Raw genomic sequence first — 23,859 nt, 5'->3', positions numbered from 1 at the left:
TATTTATTTATTTAAAGTAGGCTCTACACCCACCATGGGGCTTGAACTCACAACTCACAACCCTGAGATCAAGAGTCACATGCTCTACTGCATAAGCCAGCCAGGTACCCCCAGATAATTATTTTTTAATACACTGTTTAAGTTAACTGGTATTTTACTTAGAATATTTGTACATACATTCATAAGTGAGATGGGCCAAGAACATTCATTTCATGCATTTTTCATTATTCAGTTTTATTTATTTATTTATTTATTTATTTATTTTTAAGATTTTTATCTATTTATTTGAGACAGAGAGAGAGAGAGAGCACACAAACAGGGGGAGAGGCAGAGTAAGAGAGAGAGAAGCAGACTCCCCACTGAGCAGGGAGCCCCATGGGGGCTCCATCCCCAGACCCTGAGATTATGGTCTGAGCCGAAGGTAGACATTTAACTGACTGAGCCACCCAGGTGCCCCTCATTATTCAGTTTTAGAACCAAATAACTGGGTGGCTCAGTCAGTTGGGCATCAGCCACCTGGGTGGCTCAGTCAGTTGGGCATCTGCCTTGGGCTCAGGTCATGATCTCTGGGTCCTGGGATCAAGCCCTGAGTGGGGCTCCCTGCTCATCGGGGAGCCTGCTTCTTCCTCTCCCTCTGCCCCTCCTCCCACTCATTCTTTCTCACTCTCTTTCAGATAAATGAATGGAATCTTAAAAAAAAAAAAAAAGAAAGAAAGAACCAAGATAAATACTATTGATTGGGTAATATTGTGGTTTGTACTCAGAAATCTTTTTTTTGGGGGGGCGCCTGGGTGGCTCAGTTGATTAAGCGACTGCCTTCGGCTCAGGTCATGATCCTGGAGTCCCAGGATCGAGTCCCCCATCGGGTTCCCTGCTCGGCAGGGAGTCTGCTTCTCCCTCTGACCCTCCTCCCTCTCATGCTCTCTCTCTCTCATTCTCTCTCTCAAATAAATAAATAAAATCTTTTAAAAAAAATCTTTTTTTTTAAAGAAATATATTTATTTATTTATGTGACAGAGAGAGAGAGGGAGAGCACAAACAGGGGGAATGGCAGGCAGAGGGAGAAGCAGGCTCCCCGCTGAGCAGAGAGCCCGATGCGGGACTCAATCCCAGGACCCAGGATCATGACCTGAGCCAAAGGCAGATGCTTAACCAACTGAACCACCCAAACATCCCTCAGAAATCTTTTTTTAATGTTCTTATTAGTTCTAATTGTGTAAATGTTTTTGTTCATTTTTTGCATTAGTCACTCGCAAAGGTTTTATGTTACATGAAACTTACTATACCTTTTACTTCTTCTATGTACTTATTTGACAAGATCCATTTCAAATGATTCTGTGTGTAAAATACCTCCTTTTACGGTCATTTTTACTATGTAGTATGAGTATTTTTCTAGTATTACAAATCTACTACTATCAACAAATAAAATAGTACTTGAACAACTGAATATACACATGCTGTAAAAAGGCAGGGTGAGACTAATGGGGATTAGGAAGGAGGGATTACAGGGCAAGTGGGAAAATTTGAAACTTGAATAACGTTAAGGGTTGGCGAGGAAGTTGAGATATAGAAATCCCACCATTGATGGTGTGACATTCCAGAGAGCGTGGAGCTCAAAATGCACAAGAAATTATCACAGAACTAAAGGAGAAATGTCCACATGCAGCATCATTTGCGGTAGTAGGAAGCTGAAGGTACTTACTGGAGTAGTGAGCAAATAAAGCATAGGGATCCACATAATAGAGTATCTTGCAGCAGTTAGGAGCAAAGGACTAGAAAGCCATGAGGTCAAAGAAAGTTTTATTTATTTATTTATTTATTTATTTATTTTTACTTTTAAAAGATTTATTTATTTGTCAGAGAGAAAGAGAGAGAGCGCACGAACAGGGGGAACAGCAGGCAGAGGGAGAAGCAGGCTCCCCGCTGAGCAAGGAGGAGCCCGATGTGGGACTCGATCCCAGGACTCTGGGATCATGACCTGGGCCAAAGGCAGATGCTTAACCGACTGAGCCACCCAGGGGTCCCAGAAGTTTGTTTTATTTTTAAGGTGACAGAGAAACTACATATTTGTGTGCTAATGGGAATGATCTAGTAGAAAATTTGATAATATAGGAGAAAGCGAATAATACAGGAGAAAGGGAAGAAGGAACAGACTGAGGTATAGAATTGGAGGGGGGGGGGGGGGGTGAGGGATGGAAATGGGAGGGGACAGTTGGCTTAAATAGCAGCAGGAATGATTTCATCGTAACAAGATGGAAGTCCGAGTACGTAATGGAGGATGGAGGTAAACTGGCCAGATTGGTGGTAGAAAGATAACTATGTTTTCTTTTGATTACTTTCCTTTTCTTTTTTTTTTTTAAGATTTTATTTATTTATTTGACAGAGAGAATGAGAGACAGAGAGCACGAGAGGGAGGAGGGTCAGAGGGAGAGGCAGACTCCCCGCCGAGCAGGGAGCCCGATGCGGGACTCGATCCCGGGACCCCAGGATCATGACCTGAGCCGAAGGCAGTCGCTTAACCAACTGAGCCACCCAGGAGCCCCTGATTACTTTTATTTTCACCGTAAAATAAGAATCACTCATCAGCTAAGAGTAAGGAAAGATAAGGGATACTAGATAACTGCAGAGAACTTTTGTAAATAGGGGCACCTGGGTGGCTCAGTCGTTAAGCATCTGCCTTCCGCTCAGGTCATGATCCCAGGGTCCTGGGATCGAGGCCCCGCATCGGGCTCCCTGCTCAGCGGGAAGCCTGCTTCTCCCTCTCCCACTCCCCCTGCTTGTGTTCCCTCTCTCACTGTGTCTCTCTCTGTCAAATAAATAAATAAAATCTTTAAAAAAAAAAAAAAAAGAAAGAAGTATACCAGCAAACACACCTTGGGATCTAGTTGGAGAGGGGAAAAGTGGGGTTGTTGATAATAAGAATAAATACAGCTAGGGGCGCCTGGGTGGCTCAGTTGGTTAAGCGACTGCCTTCAGCTCAGGTCATGATCCTGGAGTCCCTGGATCGAGTCCCGCATCGGGCTCCCTGCTCAGCGAGGAGCCTGCTTCTCCCTCTAACCCTCCCCCCTCTCATGTACTCTCTCTCTCTCTCTCTCATTCTCGCTCTCTCAGATAAATAAATAAATCTTAAAAAAAAAAAAGAATAAACACAGCTAGCATTCATTGAATGCTTTTTTTTAAAGATTTTATTTATTGGGGTGCCTGAGTGGCTCAGTTGGTTAATCGTCTGCCTTCCGCTCGGGTCATGATCTCAGGGTCCTGGGATTGAGCCCCAGGTCCAGCTCCCTGCTCAGCAGGGAGCCTGTTTCTCCCTCTGCCCCCCGCCTGGTGCCTGCTCTCTCTCTCTCTCAAATAAATAAATAAAATCTTTTAAAAATATATGTTATTTGTTTATTTGAGAGAGGGAGGAGGAGGAACAGAGTGGGAGGGAGAAAGAATCCGAAGCAGACTCTACACTGAGCCAGACCCCGGCTCGATCCCACCACCAGGATCATGACCCGAGAGGAAACCAAGAGTTGGTGGCTTAACTGACTGAACCACTCAGGGGCCCCTCATTGAATGCTTCTTAAAGGACCAGCATGACACCGTAATTAAGAGCTCTACTAGCCTTTTACTGCATTCTAACAACAACCTTATAGACTGATACAACTGTTTTACAGAGAAACTAAGGGGGGTTTCCTCTTTCATAACCAGAGCCTTGAACATTAGGTGGGTGCTTAATAAAAGGAAAGGCCTCTTAAAATGCCCTTAGCTCATTCTAGAGTGGAGGGGGGTGGGAGGATGGGCTAGCCTGGTGATGGGTATTAAAGAGGGCACGTTCTGCATGGAGCACTGGGTGTTATGCACAAACAATGAATCATGGAACACTACATCAAAAACTAATGATGTAATGTATGGTGATTAACATAACAATAAAAAAATTTTTTTAAAAAGCCCTTAGCTCAGTTAGCTGATGAGAACTTGATTCTGAGCAGATGAAGCTCCAGTCTCTGTGACAGAAGAAATCTACGCAAAACCCCGCGCTGCCTTTCCTGATACACTTGATCCACTGCTACCAAGTGCATGACCTTGGAAGATTCACACATTTCCAGTTCTGTAAAACGGAGTGATGTTGCCTACCTCACATGTTTATGTTAAGTTAAACATTATCTAAGTTTGAGGAAACGTTTGCAAATGAAGTGATATATGTATGTATATGTTAATGTTTTCCCTGTTGCTATTACTATTATGACTGTTCTGCAGGTGTCCAGGGCAAGGCCAACGCCTGAGGGCAAAGGTAAGGCTCCAGTAGAGAATAGGGGCCCCGCGTGCATATCAATACAGAGCAAGTTTATAAAGAATTTTAGCCGGCAGTCTTGGCTCAGTAAGGGGCAAAATTTTTCTTCATCAAGGTTCTGGGTCTTAGGCTTGAAACCTAGGAAAATAATTAGGCTCTCTGGACGAGATCCGGAATGCCAATCTTAAGAGATTTGAAATGTGACGTTGGGTGGGGCCTCACTGCCGCGCGCTGGGCACCAGGGGGCGCCCATCGGATCCGTCCGGAGGCTGGCAGGGTTTGGGGCAGCCACTCGCGGTGCGCCGGACCGCCTATGGCCGGGATCTGGGAGCTGGTGCTGGAGGTGCCAGGGGTCCGTGCCGTTCGTGGACGCAGTCTCTAGTGCCCTCTTTGCGTCCCCCTTTCCTGCGCGAGCCCGGGTTTGGAGAGCGCCCGAGAAGGTGCGAGCGCCTGTAGTGGGGACGGGTTGCCGGTGTGGGTCCGCAGTAAACCGGCGGGAACTCCGGCCGCCCCGACGGCGCGGTGACTCCAGTGTGGAAGGGGAGGCAGCTGTTCTCCCAGGCGGCCGTGGGGGGCAGCAGAGGGGACCGCGACAGGTGCGGGAGCCCCTCCCGGGGTGGAAGTGAAAAGGCGGGCTTCGGGACTGTTCCCAGGCTGGAAACCGCCCCCGCCCCCGTCCCTCCAGCCAAATCCCCCGGAGAGGCTGGGCCGGCGCCGGGTCTGGAGGAGGAAGCGGCCCGAGACAGTGCGATTTCACGCGGTCTCTAGGGCTCGGGTTCCTCGGCAGGGTAGATGAATTATGGGGTTTCGAAGGGCTTCCGGGGGAACTGAGGTGGCCTGAGCGTGAGGCCAGCACCTTCCTCCTCAAAAACACACACAGAAAAAAACATTCATATTCAGAGAGAAAATCCGCCAAGTGACCCAACCGGCTAGGGAAGTTGAGTGATTTGGTTAATGGGCGAGGCCAACTTTCAGGGGGCCGGGCTTTGAAGCGCTCCCCCCACCCCCAGTACCTTTTCCCTTTGGAGGCATTTGGGGGCGTTTGGAATCTTGGCCTCCCCTTAGTCCAGCTCCCGAAGAAAACTTAGGGTGAGGCTGACGCTCGATGTGCGTGGCCCCAGCGGACACGCACTGGGGCGTGGGGCGCGCTCGGGGCGGCCAGTGCGCGGCTCCAGCCGTCTCCACGCCAGCCTCGTGCCGGAGGGGGCGCGGCCGTGACTCACCCCCTCCCCCTGCGCTCCCTACTTCGCTCTCTCACAGACGTACACCCCTCCCCTGCTATCCCGCCCCGGACTCTGGCTCCGGCTCCGATTGCAGTCTGCAACCTCCTCTGCCGCCGCTACCAAGTCGCTGGCGGCTCAGGTGGCTCCGCTTCGATGTCCTAGTCCAGCGCCCCCCGTCCTCCCGCCCCGGGCCGGATTCAGCGGGGCTGCCTTCACCCTCCGCTGGAGTCATGAGGGCGAACGCGGCTTTGCAGGTGCTGGGCTTCCTTCTCAACCTGGCCCGGGGCTCCGAGGTGGGCAACTCCCAGGCAGGTAAGCGGCGCGGGATCACCGGCCGTCTCGGAACCTAGGATCCCGAACCGGGTGCGCGGAATCCTGGTGGGCAGGAGCTGGGGCGGGGCGAGGTTGGGGTGCCGACCCGGGTCCGCTGGGACCACCTAGGCAGGAACCGTCAGGTCGGGTTCTCGGCGCGGTCCGGGCGGGGTCGGGATTCCTGACCACCCTCCCCGCCCCCCCCAAACCCTCGGCAGCGCGTCGCCGGCCTTCTAATTTGTCTGTCTCTCGGGGGGGCTGACGCCGAGACAGATCACGCTTCCGAGGGGCCCTACATGTAGGGAGGGGGCTGGGACCTCCGTTCTGTAAACGTGAGGAGGTGATCGGAGGTGGAGGTCTTGGCGGGGGGGGGGGGGGGGCTCAGTTCATTCCCCAAGCCCATCCCTCGGGTTTCAGCACCTCCAGTTTCGTTGTTTTGCCGACAGGGCGGAGCTATGGAAGGGTTGGAGGGGGTTGTTGTTCTCTACGTTTGGAAAAACAAGAGTGGCACCTCCTCTTCCGTGAGTCGGCCTGCCCTGGGAAGGGCTGAGACTAACCAAAGGGCCAAGTACAGGTGACATCAGGGTGAGAGGGCACGCAGAGGCTGATCTCCCTCTTTTCCTGAGAATAATAAAGCTGGCTGGTCCCGACTTGACCAACCTCTCTGTCAAGACCCAGATCAATTCAACTAATTTTTATTGAGCATCTACTATGTACAAGGCTCTGGGCCAGGAGCTGGAGAGTCAAGGACTTCCAGCCTGTGTTTCTCAGTTTGTCTTTTCCCTCCCCAACCTGAGACCAACAGGGCATCTCCCACCTTCTGAGCTTCCTGTCCTGGGAGTCCTTCCTAAATCCCCAGCTTCTCCCACACCTACAGTCTGTTTATTGTCGGACTCTGTCCCCTGGAGTCTAGACAAGAGTCACATTGCTCATGGGTTCCTCCACCTCCCATCCATCCGAGCCCACCCCCTTGGGGTGTCTCTGGGACCATGGACACCTGAGGGTGCTGGTGTTGCTCGCCTTGGAGGAATCCTGTTGATCTCTTCCCCTCCCCCAGATCTCAGCTTGGGGTTTGGCACAGCCAGGGCCTCTTCCCCGGAGTGGGAGTGGGAGAAACACCTGTGCTTCCCCCACAGTTGCTGGGCCTAAATTTAGACCTGGGATCTTGAATGTGAAACTCCCAGCTGGTGGAGGGCGGGGGTATGGGGACTGGAGTGGGAGGGACCAAATAGAATGCATCAGGGTCCCATCCAGACTCTCAGAATCTTCCCCCAGGAACCCAGGAGTCCCAGATCCTGGCCACCTTCCCTGAAGGAGACAGGAGGCAGGCATGGTTGGGTTTCTTTACCCTTTATCTGGATCCTGCAGCCTCTGGGCATCCGGCCCTGTCTCAGTCCTTCTATAGTCCCTTTGTCCTGGCTGTGATGGGGGTGGGGGATATTGGAGAGGAGGCCTCTGGTTGAGGAGGGGCTGGAGATTCCTGGTCTGACCCACCCCAGTGCTCTCTACCAAAGGAGCGCCCAGGCCCCTCCCTAGGCCCCTGGTGCCTGGGTACAGCAGGGATTTTTATTATTCCTTCCCCCCTGCCCTCCTCCCCAAGCTGCCTGTTCTCCTTAGAGGTGGTTTTCACGTTCTTTTCCTGAGCAGGCCCTTTGCTCCCTGTTTGTGTAATATGGACTTTACCCTCAGGGTGGCAGAGAACGGGGCCTCTAACACTGTAGCCTTCCGGACACAGACTCAGAGTCTACACAAACACTATAAAGGCAGGTGGGATGGATGGGGCCACCTGAAATACTTCCTTATAAGGAAACCCAAGGACAGAACCAGTATGGATTTCTGGGCCAGTGGGGGAGCTGGGTACACGCTTGTCTGTGTGTGTGTGTGTGTGTGTAGGTCGCACATGAATGTACACAAACACATCACATACCCCATTTCTCTGTGCAGTAATCTTGGCTCCTTCCTTATCTGGGGAGAAGGATTGGCGCCTTGACTTGGAAGAGGGGGTGTCCTGCCAGGAAGGGGTTTAGGGTGGGGCTGTTCCCTAAATGACTAACCTTCCTAGTTTCTTTCCTTTCAGCCCAAGGACCCTAGAGTTCCCAGGCTCCTCTGCGAGCTCCCAGCCCGTTTACCCCTCTGCTGGGTCTAGCCTACCCCCTTTCTTCGCATTGTGGGGAGCCATAGGGAATGGGAGCCCTCAAAGGTCAAGTGGTCAGCCTAGGGGTGTATCTAGGAGGAGGGGTTGGGGCCTCACTAATCTCCCTTCCTCCATTCCCACTCCCGCCTCCTACTAAACTGCCAGCGCCTCAGGGAAGGGTGGTTGGAACAGGTGGTATCTACCCCCCACCCTCCCCATAGTCTTTCAGTGAGCAGAGGAAAGAGACAGAGGTAGGGCCTCAGGGACCAAGATTTCGCACAGCCCCTATATCCTCCATACTTACAAGGTCAAGTGAACCCCCAAGACTGGCATACCTCATGAGGATTGCCATGTTGGAAAGCTTTTTAATGAATCTTTTGACAATGAAATCGGGTGGAAGGCTTAGAATGGGGGCAATCCTCTGCTGTTTCCCTCCAGGCTACGGTGTATTGACTGGAAAATGTGAGGCCGAGAAGCTGGGGTGTGTTGGGATAGGGGAAGGGAAAAGGGAAGCCAGAGTTTAGGAAGGGGGGTGCGGGGTAGGCAACCAGCTCCTTATCTTTCAGCTTTAAAGACAAAGCTCACATTGACCCCCTCTCCCCACCAGAGCTCCCCCTCTAGTGAGGTCACTTGCCTGAGCCTAAGGCTTATGGGTGGAGGGGGGCGGGTGCTACTGAGGACAGGGTGTCTCGGGACAGGGTGGAGCAGCCCCCTCCTCCTAGATAGAATTGCCTCATTGTGGGCTGAACTGTGGCCCTGGGCACTGCCCCCACCCTCTGCCCCCACCCCACCCTCAGTAGACACAATAGGGGCTCTGTGCTAGCCCCAAAGAGATATTTATTCCAGGACCTAGAGAGAGGCAGGATGGGGTAGAGAAGTAAGTACCCTGGTCAGAGAGGGGGAAGGGAAGAGGAGGGTAACCAAGTTGTGGTCCTTTTCTAACCTCTCTAGGGAGGGAAAGAAAACCCTACATCCTCTTTGATTAACTCCTTAGTACCCAAAGTCGTACCTGAAAGAGGCACAGAGGAAGGCCCTGGTGGAAGAGGGAAACCTTTTCACCTGCCTGTTCAGAGAGATGGTGAGGGGATTCCGCGAGAGGCGGGATTAAGGCTCTCAGTCCAACATAAGCCTTCATTTCTCTCTCTAGGGGTGACGATTGGAGGCGGCTGCTTCCTAATCCTGTTGAATGTTACTGTAGGAGGGCAACCCAGGGGATGGTTTTGGGGGACCAGGCTGAAAACTTGTGTCCAGCTCTCTGTCATTCTTACCTCCCCTTTGAGCAGTGTGTCCTGGGACTCTGAATGGGCTGAGTGTGACGGGCGATGCCGAGAACCAATACCAGACATTGTACAAGCTCTACGAGAGGTGCGAGGTGGTGATGGGGAACCTTGAGATTGTGCTCACAGGACACAATGCTGACCTCTCCTTCCTGCAGGTTAGAGTGCCTGACTCCCTACCTCAACCTCTTCCCCCTTAATCCTCCCCACAGTAGCCTCCTTCCCTTCCTCAGGGCTACCCTCTGCTGGAGTTCAGCATTCCTAAAACTCTGCAGTTCCGAAGATCGCAGCCTGTGTGTTTATGGGACAGTGACTGGAATCCGGAACCTCTGGTCTGGTCGCTGTTGCCAGGGATGCACAGGGGCTGGCGATGAGAAGCGGGCAGCGGTGGGATAGTGTTCTGCACCAGGGCCAAGGGAGAGAGGCACCTAGGAAGATGAGGAAGGGACCAAGCAAGGACCCTCCTGGCATGAGGAGCTCTGAGAAGGAAAGGGTAGGAGATTAGAATTCCTCAGTCACTTCTGCCACCTGTCTTCTTGGCAGAAGGGACACAGCAGTGTGACACCAGCTACTCCCTACTCCACAGTAGGAATTAGAAAGAATTAGAGGGGTGCCTGGGTGGCTCAGTTGGTTAAGCGACTGCCTTCGGCTCAGGTCATGATCCTGGAGTCCCAGGATCGAGTCCCGCATCGGGCTCCCTGCTCAGCAGGGAGTCTGCTTCTCCCTCTGACCCTCCCCCTCTTGTGCTGTCTCTCTTATCCTCTCTCTCTCTCTCTCTCAAATAAATAAATACAATCTTTAAAAAAAAAAAGAAAGAAAGAATCAGAGGGGTTAGGGATTCCTTAATGAGGAGATTGAGGCTTTTTTCCCTATTTTCCCTCCCACTGACACAATCTGTTCCATCACAGTGGATCCGAGAAGTGACCGGCTATGTCCTCGTGGCCATGAATGAGTTCTCTACGCTGCCACTGCCCAACCTCCGGGTGGTGCGGGGGACGCAGGTGTACGATGGGAAGTTTGCCATCTTTGTCATGTTGAACTATAACACCAACTCCAGCCATGCTCTGCGCCAGCTCCGCTTTACTCAGCTCACTGGTCAGTTCCTGACGATTCCTTCTAGTCTTGCCCCTCAACCAACCTGCAGGCAGGGGCCTCCTCGATGATAACCCAGGACTGCCCGCTAAGTGCCCCCTTCATGGGGCCCATCACCTTGACCACTGTGGTCTAAAGGCCCACTACTCCCCAGGGGGAGGGTCCTCATGTCCCACGGGGCTGGAGTTGGAGCTAGATCTGTTACCCACTCCTCTGCCTTTGGAGTACAGTGTACTTTGATGTCCCTCCATCCCTGGGAGTGGGAGTCCTGTCTCCTCCCCCGCACAGTTCCCCACAAGCTGGGGGGAATATGGGGTTCAATACCACATGGTTACCTTTTACTTCTCCCTGTCCCAGTCAGTTGGAAAACTCACAGGTAGGGTGGAGGAAGGAGGTGATTGAGTCAGGGCTCTGCTCTCTTTCTTTCCTTTCCCCTCCCCCACTGGCTAAACCGGATCTGGACAGGTGTCTGAGGAGGCCGGAGTTTCTTTTGGCCTGGCTCCTCCTCTATCTTACAAGGCAAGCCTTCTCTGCAGTTTGGATTTAATTAGACATCCTTGTCTGCCCCATTTCCCCTTCTCCTGAGTCTTGGGTGGCCTTTTCGGTTGGTGCAGGGGGAGGGGGAGGGCAGAGGAGGTCTGCTGTAGCCCTTAACCCTGTCACTTCTCTTCCCTACCTCAGAGATTCTGTCAGGGGGCGTTTATATTGAGAAGAATGATAAGCTTTGTCACATGGACACAATCGACTGGAGGGACATCGTGAGGGACCGAGATGCCGAGATAGTGGTGAAGGACAATGGCAGGAGCTGTGAGTGACCATGATCAAGACTGCTCCCCTACCCCCACCAAACAGAGTGACCCCTTTCACCATCATCATTATATCCCTAATCTGAACCCACCTCTCCGCCGAAAAGCAACACTTCAGGCCCTAGACCTGCCAAGGAGAGAGCAGGTCAGCCTCCTAGAATCCAGACTCCCAAAGCATTATGTGAAGAAAAGGAGCAAAAGATGTTTGTGTACTAAGTGGGGAAGCCAGATCTTTGGACTCCATATCCACATCTCTTTTAAGATTTTTTTTTTTTTTAATTTATTTATTTGACAGAGAGAGACACAGCGAGAGAGGGAACACAAGCAGGGGGGAGAGGGAGAGGGAGAAGCAGGCTTCCTGACCAGCAGGGAGCCCAATGTGGGGCTCGATCCCAGGACCCTGGGATCATGACCTGAGCCGAAGGCAGACGCTTAACGACTGAGCCACCCAGGCGCCCCCACATCTCTTTTCATTACAACATTCTCCCTTCTTCTTGGAACGTGCCTCCCCCTGATCACAGGATGCTGCTCCCTGTCCACTCACACACACACACATATTCCTACTGGCTTCAGTTTGCCAAGGAGGAACCAAGTTCCTGGGTTGGGACTGGGGCCGAGCTTGGCAACTGCCCCAGACTCTCCCGTTCAGCTGCCCTGTGGGTGCTGCGGAGGTGTGGCTCCACCCCTTGTTGACAGGTTCACTTGAGCCCAGCCCTGCTCTGCAAGGGCAAGGAGGGACACTGCCCTGGCTCTTCGCTTCAAGGGACTGGGGTGCTTGTGTGCTAACGTCATACCCTGTTGACTCAAGCAAGCCTTTCTTAGCCCTGACAGCTCTTTGTGTTGCTTTCCTTCCCAACCAGGTCCCCCGTGTCATGAGGCCTGCAAGGGGCGATGCTGGGGCCCTAGCCCAGAAGACTGCCAGACATGTGAGTTTACTCCCCTCCAAAAACGTCAAGCTCATACACTTTCGTATCCCTTCCCCCCCGCCACCAACCTATGTCAACACTGTGGGTAGGGACAAGCCTAGAGGGCAAGAGGGTGAGCACTGGCCCCAGTACAGTCTTAAAGTACTTTTTTTTTTTTTTAAGATTTTATTTATTTGAGAGAGAGAATGAGAGAGAGCACATGAGAGGGGGGAGGGTCAGAGGAAGAAGCAGACTCCCCGCCGAGCAGGGAGCCCGATGCGGGACTCGATCCAGGGACTCCAGGATCATGACCTGAGCCGAAGGCAGTTGCTTAACCAACTGAGCTACCCAGGCGCCCTGGCCGCAGTACAGTCTTAAGAGCCCTGACTGCCATGCTTTCTCTCTCTCTATAGTGACCAAGACCATCTGTGCCCCTCAATGTAACGGTCACTGCTTTGGGCCCAACCCCAACCAGTGCTGCCATGATGAGTGCGCAGGAGGCTGCTCAGGCCCTCAGGATACAGACTGCTTTGTATGTACCACCATTTGCCCAGATTCCGAAATGGGGATGTGGGCTTTGGGGAGGAAGTAGGGACACACACATAACGTGAGTTTTATGAATCTCCTATGTCCCTAGGCCTGTCGACTCTTCAATGACAGTGGGGCCTGTGTACGCCAGTGTCCACAGCCTCTTGTCTACAACAAGCTAACTTTCCAGCTGGAACCCAATCCCCACACCAAGTATCAGTATGGTGGAGTTTGTGTAGCCAGCTGTCCTCGTAAGTGCCTAAGAAGAGGAACAATGGTAGTGGAACCAGAATTTTAGACAAAATTTTAGGAGGTAAAAGAGATCAAGTTGGGTGGTAAATAGAGGATGTAGGTTGTGATCGTCTAACCACCTCCAGTGAATGATCCCTTTGTCCTGCTCGCCCATCTGCTTCCCCATGATTTTTAGCAATTGCTCCTAGTTCTGCAACAAAGAGCAAAGGGCCTTTCTCATCCGTAGGACAGTGCTTAAGGAACCTTGGGTGGTGGATTGGGACAATCCAGCACAGAGCAGGAGGGAGCAAGGTTCAGTTGGTCGTTGGCAGTGTTTCTCTCTCGTCTCTAATGGCGCCCTCCTCTCTCCTAGATAACTTTGTGGTGGATCAAACGTCTTGTGTCCGGGCCTGTCCTCCCGACAAGATGGAAGTAGATAAAAATGGACTTAAGATGTGTGAACCTTGTGGGGGCCTGTGCCCCAAAGGTGAGTAGGAGATGGTGAGGAGGTGGTGAAGAGACCAATGAGGCCCCACCCACTGAGCCTCTTTTGTGTTTACAGCTTGCGAGGGGACAGGCTCTGGGAGCCGCTTCCAGACTGTGGACTCTAGCAACATTGATGGATTTGTGAACTGCACCAAGATCCTGGGCAACCTGGACTTTCTTATCACTGGCCTCAATGGGTTAGAGATTTTGCTTCCTCTCTCTAATCCCCCGCTCCATCCATCCCCACACAGTTCGTTGCATTTGGCTCAACCCTTCATATGGGCAGCTGATTAGGAATATAAATCATATCATGAATATAAATCGAGCCCTGCATTCTGCTCTGTGCTGGAGATTCTCTCCCTCCCCCTCTGCTCCTCCCCCTGCTTTCTCTCTCTCTCTCTCAACATACATACATACATACATAAATAATAAAAATCTTTTTAAAAAATTAAAGAAAAAATAAAAGGAATATAAATCATAAAATTTTAGAGGTCACACAGTACCTAACCATACCTAACTCTGTTTCCCACCCGGGACTTGAATCCCCTCAGAGACATCCCTAAGCAATCTGATACCATCTAGCTGAATGGTAGGGGACAAGGACATTGTGTCCTCCTACTTCTTTCTTTAAAGATTTTACTTATTCTATTTATTTATTTTAGAGAAAGAGAGAGCAAGAGGTGGGGGAGTGAGGAGGGGAGGGAGAGAGAGAATCCCAAGCAAGTTCCATGCCAAGCACATAGCCTCATGAGGAGCCCGATCTCATGACCCTGAGATCATGATCTGAGCCGAAATAAGAGTCCAATGCCTAATGGACTGAGCCACCCAGGCACCCCTTAAGATTTTATCTTTATGTAATCTCTGCACCCAACATGGGGCTTGAACTCACAACCCTGAGACCAAGAGTCACATGCTCCACCAATCAATTTTTTAAGATTTTAGTTATATATATATTTATTTATTTATTAGAGAGAGAGAGCACATGGGAGTTGGGGGAGAAGCAGATGGGGAAGGAGAAGGAGGTGAGCACAGAGCTGACCTGGGGCTCGATCCCATGACCTGAGATCATGACCCCAGCTGAAACCAAGAGTTGGACGCTTAACCGACTAAGCCGCCCAGGTGTCCCCTGAATCAATTTTTTTTTTAAGATTTTTTTTAAATTTTTATTTATTTGACAGAGAGAGACAGCGAGAAAAGGGACACAAGCAGGGGGAGTGGGAGAGGGAGAAGCAGGCTTCCCGCCGGCCAGGGAGCCTGACGTGGGGCTCGATCCCAGGACCCTGGGATCATGACCCGAGCCGAAGGCAGACGCCCAACGACTGAGCCACCCAGGCGCCCCTCCCTGAATCAGTTTTTTAATGAGAGTTGCCACATGATGATTTTCTAATTCCATTATTCCTTATTCCTTCTGCATTTATTTGTTGGCATTTTAGTGTTAGGAAGAGTCTTCCCTTCCACTGATTGATTGATTGATTGATACCTGTTTTGTTCAGTCCTTTAAAATCTTTTATAGTCATTATTTTGGTGGTCAGGTGTCTCTGATCTGGCCATTGGGGGCTTCTTCAAGCCAGATCCTGTGTTCTTTGGGCTTGTACCCTTCATTCTCTGAGCGCTTCCTTACTTTTTTGCATCGGCTGCTATAAACTTGTTCTATTTCTCCTGCCCTAGCCATTTCTCCAAGGAGCCCTGTTTCCTTTTAGTGGAGAATGGTATTTAGAAACTAATTTCTGAGGCTAGGCATGCTTCTTGCTACTGGGTTCTACTTCTACCTTGTTGACTGGTTTTTACTGTTCTCTCCAGAGACCCCTGGCATAAGATCCCTGCCCTGGACCCTGAGAAGCTCAGTGTCTTCCGGACAGTACGGGAGATCACAGGTGAGCGGGAGGAGAGGGTGCCTTTTCTAGGAGGAGGAGGTGAACCACCGGCACAGACTGTTGTATAACTACTTACAGAATCATGTCCCAGGCGAGAGGAGAGGGACCTGTAGAACCTGAGGAAGCGAAGGGAGAGGACTCCCTGCTCACGTGCCTCTCTCCAACCCCTCAGGTTACCTGAACATTCAATCCTGGCCTCCGCACATGCACAACTTCAGTGTCTTTTCCAACCTGACAACCATTGGGGGCAGAAGCCTGTACAAGTGAGTAGTGAAGAGTGTGGCGGTGGTCGGATGAACCCAGGCAGTGAACCCCGTTTCTCAGGCATCCTGGAGTGAAATACAGGTGTTGTCTCATAGAGCATGTCCAAGAGGTCTGACAGTTTGAAGGGGAAAAGGCAGAAGGAAGGGGAATCGCTCTTACTGGTCTGACTGGCCCAGAGCAAATGTGTGGAATGAAAATGAATCCACTGCACGGTCATTTTTCCTGGTGTAGTCTCCCTTCTTATCCTGTCTCCTTGTTCTCAGCCGGGGTTTCTCTTTGTTGATCATGAAGAACTTGAATATAACATCTTTGGGCCTCCGATCTTTGAAAGAAATTAGTGCTGGGCGTATCTACATAAGTGCCAATAGGCAGCTCTGCTACCACCATTCTCTGAACTGGACCAGGCTGCTTCGGGGGCCTCCGGAGGAGAGACTAGACATCAAGCATAATCGGCCCCGCAGGGACTGCGGTGAGGGAAAGGGCCCATGGGGTGGAGGGGAAAAAGAAGTCCGGGAAGGGAGGGTGCAGTGTAGGGACTGTTCTGGCCTGGAAGCAGGAATAGGGATGGGGGTGGGGCAGAGCCAAGGAGAGGGGCGTGTTAGGCTGGAGGCACTTAGGAGGAAGAGTTCAGAAGAGGGCCTGTGAGGAGCCCCCTCCTGACTCACCCCTTCCTTTCCAGTGGCAGAGGGCAAAGTGTGTGACCCCCTGTGCTCCCCTGGGGGGTGCTGGGGCCCAGGTCCCGGTCAGTGCCTATCCTGTCGAAACTACAGCCGAGGAGGTGTCTGTGTGACCCACTGCAACTTTCTGAATGGGTAACTGAGGGGCGAAAGAGTCAAGCAGGGGTGGGGGCATGGGGCCGTGGGATGGAGCTATTCAGGTGGCACCTGAAAGCCTTTAGTCAATTTTCTTTTTTATTTTTTTAAAGATTTATTTATTTATTTTAGAGAGGGGTGGGGGAAGGGCAGGGGGAGAGGGAGAGAGAAACCCAAGCAGACTTGAGCCTGACATGGGGCCTGAGATCACAGCCTGACCTGGAACCAAGAGTTGGACGCTTAACCGACTGCACCATCCAGGCGCCCCTAGACAACTTTCTGCATATGCCTTGGTGGGAATGAGTAAGGGGACGCTGTCGTTGGGGGATCGGGATGTAAAGGTCAGGGCTTAGAAGTGACCCTCTCCCTTTGCCCCCCGCTGCAGGGAGCCTCGTGAGTTTGCCCACGAGGCTGAATGCTTCTCCTGCCACCCGGAGTGCCGACCCATGGAGGGGGCTGCCACATGCAATGGCTCGGTACAGTAACAGCACCAGGATCTCTGAGGGGGCAGAGGGCAAGGCAACACGAGAAGGTCTTGGGAATGATACGGCCAAATCACAAGGCCAACACAGGGAGGTCAGATAACACCAGGCTCTGTGGATGGAGCATCCTAAATGGCTGGGTTGGTCCTGGCTGGGAAGTATGACATTGACCTTGGGATCCCATTCTTCCCAACCTTCTCTCTTCCACCCAGGGCTCCGATGCTTGTGCTCAGTGTGCCCATTTTCGAGATGGGCCCCACTGTGTGAGCAGCTGCCCCAGTGGAGTCCTCGGTGCCAAGGGCCCCATCTACAAGTACCCAGATGCTCAGAATGAATGTCGGCCCTGCCACGAGAATTGCACCCAGGGGTCAGTGACGGGATGATAAGGGGGGAGGGGGAGAAACAAAACTAGGGGGGAAAGAAGAGGGTAAAATGGGAGCTGAAAGAAGAAGGGAACTATGGTTTAAGAATCACTCCAAGCTGTATTAGGAAGGATTGGAGAAAGGGGATCTCTCAATAACAGCACAAAATTATACCACAGTTTTGAGAACCTGGAATAACCTCAGCTCAGGGGACTTTCATTCAAGAGAGGGACTCGGGAAGAGTTGGCAAGCTAGAGATGGGGGGCCGTGTCTTATGATATGATTTGGGCTCCAGGATGGAATAGCATGGTAGGATCTGAAACAATGTTGTATGTTGAGGCTGTTGGAGTTGAGCTTCTGTGGGAGTCTCCCAAGCTCCCATTTAAGGAGGTGACTTTCTTCTCCAGGTGTAAGGGACCAGAGCTACAAGACTGTTTAGGTCAAACACTGGCACTGATCAGGTATGGTGGGCTTGGAGATTTAGTTAGCTGGGGATATTTGGGAGAGAAGCTAGGGAGGGGGCAGTTAACTTGCTGGGAAGAGAGGAGTCTCTATTCATTCTGGCCTTCTACATACACCACTGTCACTGGACTTGGATACACAAGAATCCAGGCTTCTGGCCTTCCCTTCCTAAAATTAACCTGTAGTATCCTCAACAAGTCCAGATTTAGGTTAACCCTTTCAGTGCTCAGGGATATGTGTATATGCGAATGTTCATTTCTTGCACCAGGTCTGTACTATACCTTTAATGTAGGCGTAGATGACATTGTAAGGAAGGTGTAGACCCAGGATAATGCTGGACTTCTCTACCGCACAGCAAAACCCATCTGGCAGTGGGTTTAACAGTGGTGGTAGGATTGGCAGTGATTTTCCTGATCCTCGGAGGCACTTTTCTCTATTGGCGTGGGCGCCGGATTCAGAATAAGAGGGCTATGAGGCGCTACTTGGAACGGGGTGAGGTGAGTGTCTAGCTTACTCTTGAAAGGTACCCTATACCATCAGTCTTTAGGAGCCTCCTCCTTTCCCAGAGATTTGATTTCCTTTCTTCAAGGAGGTAGTATGGTCTGTTAGAAAGACCTCTGGCCGGAGAAATGGGAGACATGCATTCCAGTCCTGATTTTGCCATTAATTTGCCAACATGACTTTGAAGAAGTTACTTTCCTTCTCTGTGCCTCATTTTATGCACGTATACAGAAGAAATAATAGCATTCATCCTTATAGGATGGCTATAAGAGTGAAAGGGGATGATGTATGTGAAAGTGCTTTGGAAAGCATAGAGAATTGTATAAAAGTACTTTAAGTGATAGCATTACCGACTTTTCCCCCCTTCCTCCCATCAAAGAGGAAACCCTACCCTCTTGACGCTTGATTTCATGAACACAAACAACGTCCTCAGTCCTTAGGGTCTGTTACTCCCCAATATGCCTGCAGTGCTTTTTAAGACTAGAGACAATTCCTCTTCTTGCTCCCCACCCCTTTGGGCTTTGTTGCATAGGGAGGGGGTTGGAGTGGAACATGGGAATGGACTTCCCTGAGTATTTTCTTCCTTCTGCTCCTCAGAGCATAGAGCCTCTGGATCCCAGTGAGAAGGCTAACAAAGTCTTGGCCAGAATCTTCAAAGAAACAGAGTTGAGGAAGCTTAAAGTGCTTGGCTCAGGCGTCTTTGGAACCGTGCACAAAGTGAGTGGCCCACAAGAGGTCTGTGGAGGAGGAAGGGAAAGGATCTAGGGTGAAGGAGAGAAAGATTTAGGGAAAGGGCTAGCCCGGGGAGAATGACCTAAGGCTGACTCCTGCCCAAAACTTCCCAGGGAGTATGGATTCCTGAGGGTGAATCAATCAAGATTCCAGTCTGCATTAAAGTCATTGAGGACAAGAGTGGACGGCAAAGTTTTCAAGATGTGACGGATGTGAGTGAGGGAAGGGTATTGTGTATGCCACTGGGAGAGAGGTCACTATTAGATACAATTTTGTAGAAGCATGGTCCTGTGTTAGCAGATACTGCTAGCCATACTGATGTCCTTGAATGTTGGGGTAGCCCTGGTCTGGGTGTACGTGGACCTTTTCGGTCCCTGGATAACCTTTCCTGTGCCTTGTAGCATATGCTGGCCATTGGCAGCCTAGACCACGCCCACATCGTACGGCTGCTGGGACTGTGCCCAGGATCATCTCTGCAGCTCGTCACTCAGTACTTGCCTCTGGGTTCCCTGTTGGATCACGTGAGACAACACCGTGGAGCCCTGGGGCCCCAGCTGCTGCTCAACTGGGGAGTCCAGATTGCCAAGGTGAGAGGAATCTGGAAGAGTTCTGTGACTGAACTGCCTGCCTGGTGGCTGGCAGGGAGGTTGAAGTTCTGAGAGGCGCCTTCAGGGTTTGGGATGATTCTGGATCTCAAGGATCAATTCCCCCAACCTTGAGAATACCTCCTTCCTCTGTAGGGGATGTACTACCTCGAGGAACATGGTATGGTGCATAGGAACCTGGCGGCCCGAAATGTGCTCCTTAAGTCACCCAGTCAGGTTCAGGTGGCAGATTTTGGGGTGGCTGACCTGCTGCCCCCTGATGATAAGCAACTACTACACAGTGAGGCCAAGGTGAGGTGACACGAAGGGCTGGGTAAGGAGGTGGGGGTGGAATGAAGCAGGGGAATAGGGAGCAGTCAGTGGTCTCCTTCAGAGGCAATCAGATGCTGCACAGTAAGTTCAAGGAGAGGAACCTGGAGATGCCAGAAATTCAAGTTCAGAAAGCAACAAGGAAAAGAATTATTGAGAACTTGGGGTTTAGAAGTGCCGAGAAAACTTGTGGAAGTCAACTGATGAAACTTTTGCCTTTAATTCCCCAGACTCCAATTAAGTGGATGGCCCTGGAGAGTATCCACTTTGGGAAATACACACACCAGAGTGACGTCTGGAGTTATGGTCAGTCCATTTGGATACCCTCCATACCATCACTGGCCCAAATTCTATTGTTGCCTTTTGAGAGACCCCTTAGAATTTCTAAGCTTTCCAGATCCTTGTGTTAGATCGAGTTCTGCTTTCCCTTCATCTTCACTCCCAGGTCTACTATTTTGCCATCAACTAGTCATGTCTTCCTATACCAGGAGTGACAGTTTGGGAGCTGATGACCTTTGGGGCAGAGCCCTATGCTGGGCTACGACTGGCTGAAGTACCAGACCTGCTAGAGAAGGGGGAGCGATTGGCACAGCCCCAGATCTGTACCATTGATGTCTACATGGTCATGGTCAAGTGTGAGTTACCTGCCAATCCCAGCCATTTCCTTCCTTCTTCCTTCCTTCCTTCCTTCCTTCCTGCCTTCCTCCCTCCCTCCCTTTCTTTTTAGATTTATCTATTTATTTGAGAGAGAGAGACAGAGAGAGACCTCATGGGGGGGGGGGGTGGCAGAGGGAGAGAAAGTGAGAGTCCCAAGCAGACTCCACGCTGAGCAAGGAGCCTGATTCTTGACTTGATCTCATAACCTGGGCCGAAACCAAGAATTGGAGCTTAACTGACTGCACCACCCAGGCGCCCCCCCCAGCCATTTTCTAACTGACTTCCCTCCCTACTCCACTCCCCTCTTATGGCTCTATCTACATCTTACCCCCAGGTTGGATGATTGATGAGAACATTCGTCCAACCTTTAAAGAACTAGCCAACGAGTTCACCAGGATGGCCCGAGACCCACCACGGTATCTGGTCATAAAGGTGAGCAGTGATTAGGAGTTGTCAAGGAGATCTAAAGGCACGGGGACTTGGCTGGAACTAGGATCCACCTTAACAATCACCTGTCCCTACAGAGAGAGAGTGGGCCTGGAATTCCCCCTGGAGCAGAGCCCCCTGCTCTGACAAACAAGGAACTGGAGGAGGTGGAGCTGGAGCCAGAACTGGAGCTAGACCTGGACTTGGAGGCAGAGGAGGATGGTCTGGCGGCCACACCAGGCTCTGCCCTCAGCCTGCCAATTGGAACACTTAACCGGCCCCGTGGGGTAAGGCATTTCCCAGCGTTTTAAGACTTTCTGCACCCTGAGCCGTCTACCTACCTGCACCCTCATGAACCCCACTGATGCCTAGGTTAACTACTCAAAGACCCCCATGGTGAGTAGATTTCTCCCTTAATCTAAACCTCTTCCTCACCTTTTTCATCCTAGAGCCAGAGCCTTTTAAGCCCATCTTCTGGATATATGCCTATGAACCAGGGTAATCTTGGGGATACTTGCCAGGTAAGATCTGTCTCTTTAAGGGGCTGCTGAGAGACTGGGTGGCAGTGTCTTAGGATCCATAGGGGCAGTGTGGGAGACTTTAGAAATCTTTGAGGTTTCATCAGTGCCCCACAAAAAAGAAGGCATTGAACAACCCAGTCTTCTGAACAAATATCTCTTTCCTTGTCTCTGTGTAAATCTCCATGTATTATTTTCCTCCTTAGGAGTCTGCCGTTTGTGGGAGTGCTGAGCGGTGCCCCCGGCCAGCCTCTTTGCACCCAATGCCACGGGGACGCCTGGCATCGGAGTCCTCAGAGGGCCACGTGACAGGTTCTGAGGCTGAGTTCCAGGAGAAGGTGTCAAGGTGTAGAAGCCGGAGCCGGAGCCCACGGCCACGTGGGGACAGTGCCTACCATTCCCAGCGCCACAGCCTGCTCACTCCTGTCACCCCACTCTCCCCACCAGGGTTAGAGGAAGAGGATGTCAATGGATATGTCATGCCAGACGCACACCTCAAAGGTGCCTGACTCCTCCTAGAGCTTTCCTCAAATCCTTCTCTGATCCCTTCCCCAGGATCCCCTTAATCCTTTCATCTTCTCTGATCTTACCCCTTCCTTTTCATTTTTTCCTAACTTTCCCCAACTCCCCACCGCCTGCCACCATGTTCTCCACATACCTATCCTCTCTCCTCAATCCCCAGGTACTCCCTCCTCCCGGGAAGGCACCCTTTCTTCAGTGGGCCTCAGTTCTGTCCTGGGTACTGAAGAAGACGATGAAGATGATGAGTATGAATACATGAACCGGAAGAGAAGGCGCAGTCCGACTCGTCCCCCTAGGCCCAGTTCTCTCGAGGAGCTGGGTTATGAGTACATGGATGTGGGATCAGACCTCAGCGCTTCCCTGGGCAGCACACAGAGTTGCCCACTCAACCCTGTGCCCCTCATGCCTGCTGCTGGCACAACCCCAGATGAGGACTATGAATATATGAATCGGCGACATGGTGGAGGAGCTCCTGGAGGAGATTACGCAGCCATGGGGGCCTGCCCAGCAGCTGAGCAAGGGTATGAAGAGATGAGAGCTTTCCAGGGGCCTGGACACCATGCCCCCCATGTCCATTGTGCCCGCCTCAAAACTCTCCGTAGTTTAGAAGCCACTGACTCCGCTTTTGATAACCCTGATTACTGGCATAGCAGGCTTTTCCCCAAGGCTAATGCTCAGAGAACATAACCCCTGCTCCCTGAAGTACTCAGGGAGCATTTCATGGCAGCTAGTGCCTCTAGAAGGTACCCCTCTTCTCCCTAGTCCCTCCCTCACGGGTCTCAGTCCTATTTCCCCAGTCCTAGACAATTCCATTCAACCTTTGGAGGCTTTTAAACACTTTTACCCAAAATTCTTGTGAGATGTAGCCAGCTGTGCACTTTCTTCTCTTTCCTAATCCCGGGAAAGGAGATTTCCCCTATTTTGTGTGCTTTCCCAATCCCATTCCTCTGCTTCCTCAGGGGGACTCCCTGGAGATATGAAGGATTACTCCCATGTCCCTTTCTCTCAGACTCTGACTTGTTGAGATTAGGCTTTAAAGTGTGCTTTTGTTTCCCACCAGACTCCTAAGGAAGAGGAAAAGCGGGGTAACCTGGCAGGGAAAAGTAAAATTTGGGGTGATGACTCAACCCCCTGGGAAGAATGGAAAGCTTCACATCTTGAGTGAAGAGGTTGGGCATAGATATTAAGGAGTACTATTAACTGAGCATTTACTATGCCACCTAATCCAATTAGGTGGATTATCTCACCCAATCCATACAACAATTCTGTGAGCTAGGTATTATCCCATTTCACAAATAAGGAAACTTAAGTAAATTAAGTGGTGGGTCCAGGATTCAGAATCTTCCAGTGCAGGTTTGCTCACTGTAAGGTATCAAGGCGAACTGATACAAGTCAAAGTTCTTGTAAGGGGCATTGTCTTCTTTTTGCACTGAATCAAGTCTAACCCCAACAACCACAGCCTCCTCCTACACCCAGACTTATCATCTCAGGAAGTGGGGGAGAACGGGGTGGTCGGAAGGAAAAATAACTGGACATTTTTGTGTAAACCATAACCTGTATGTGCTGTAAATGATCACTTCTTACCCAAGGGACAGAGTCACAATTGTCCCAAGAGCCACTTTTAGGGTCTCTTCTCATCCAGTAGTGGGAAACTTCCAGTTGGGATAGAAAGAGGACCCAGCTTCAGGCCTTTGTCCCTTTGGATGGGAAATGGGGTATCTTGTATTACTGAAGATTTTTGTTTTGTTTTTATACACACCTGAATAAAAATGCCGGTTTTTCAGCTTCCTGTCTGTCAAATGAAGAAAACCTCGTGTGTGTAAGATAAATCACCCCTTTGCTCCTCAGCAGTGGATAGCCACCACCGCATGCTGCTTTCTGTCTTCTGACACTCCTGTTTTGCACCTTTCTCCAGCCCTACTTTTCTTTGTATTCACTGAAAACAAGCATAGCGCACAGTCCTTTTCATTGAAGGCTTTTACCAGGAATCTCTACAGGACAACCAACTGGGAATAACAAAAACAAGAAAACCCACGTCTGGGAAAATAAGAAAAAGCCCTATT

General features: G+C 51.0%; 1 protein-coding gene across 1 annotated transcript; it reads left to right on the top strand.

Moving 5' to 3' along the window:
* The first annotated feature begins 5,564 nt into the window (after positions 1-5,564).
* Positions 5,565-23,582, top strand: ERBB3 (erb-b2 receptor tyrosine kinase 3). Its single transcript, XM_021687175.1, has 28 exons — positions 5,565-5,811; positions 9,229-9,380; positions 10,131-10,317; positions 10,996-11,121; positions 11,981-12,046; positions 12,439-12,557; positions 12,663-12,804; positions 13,158-13,271; positions 13,347-13,467; positions 15,071-15,144; positions 15,317-15,407; positions 15,672-15,877; positions 16,088-16,220; positions 16,606-16,696; positions 16,915-17,069; positions 17,472-17,525; positions 17,882-18,023; positions 18,625-18,744; positions 18,873-18,971; positions 19,161-19,346; positions 19,500-19,655; positions 19,904-19,979; positions 20,162-20,308; positions 20,665-20,762; positions 20,855-21,043; positions 21,206-21,277; positions 21,481-21,775; positions 21,957-23,582. The coding sequence occupies exons 1-28, from the start codon at positions 5,730-5,732 to the stop codon at positions 22,481-22,483; spliced, it is 4,020 nt and encodes a 1,339-aa protein (XP_021542850.1). The 5' UTR covers positions 5,565-5,729; the 3' UTR covers positions 22,484-23,582.
* Positions 23,583-23,859: the final 277 nt, after the last annotated feature.

The sequence above is a fragment of the Neomonachus schauinslandi genome, chromosome 5, assembly GCF_002201575.2.
Source record: "Neomonachus schauinslandi chromosome 5, ASM220157v2, whole genome shotgun sequence".
NCBI classification, from domain to species: domain Eukaryota; kingdom Metazoa; phylum Chordata; class Mammalia; order Carnivora; family Phocidae; genus Neomonachus; species Neomonachus schauinslandi.
This window is presented reverse-complemented; position numbering and strand designations above follow the sequence as displayed.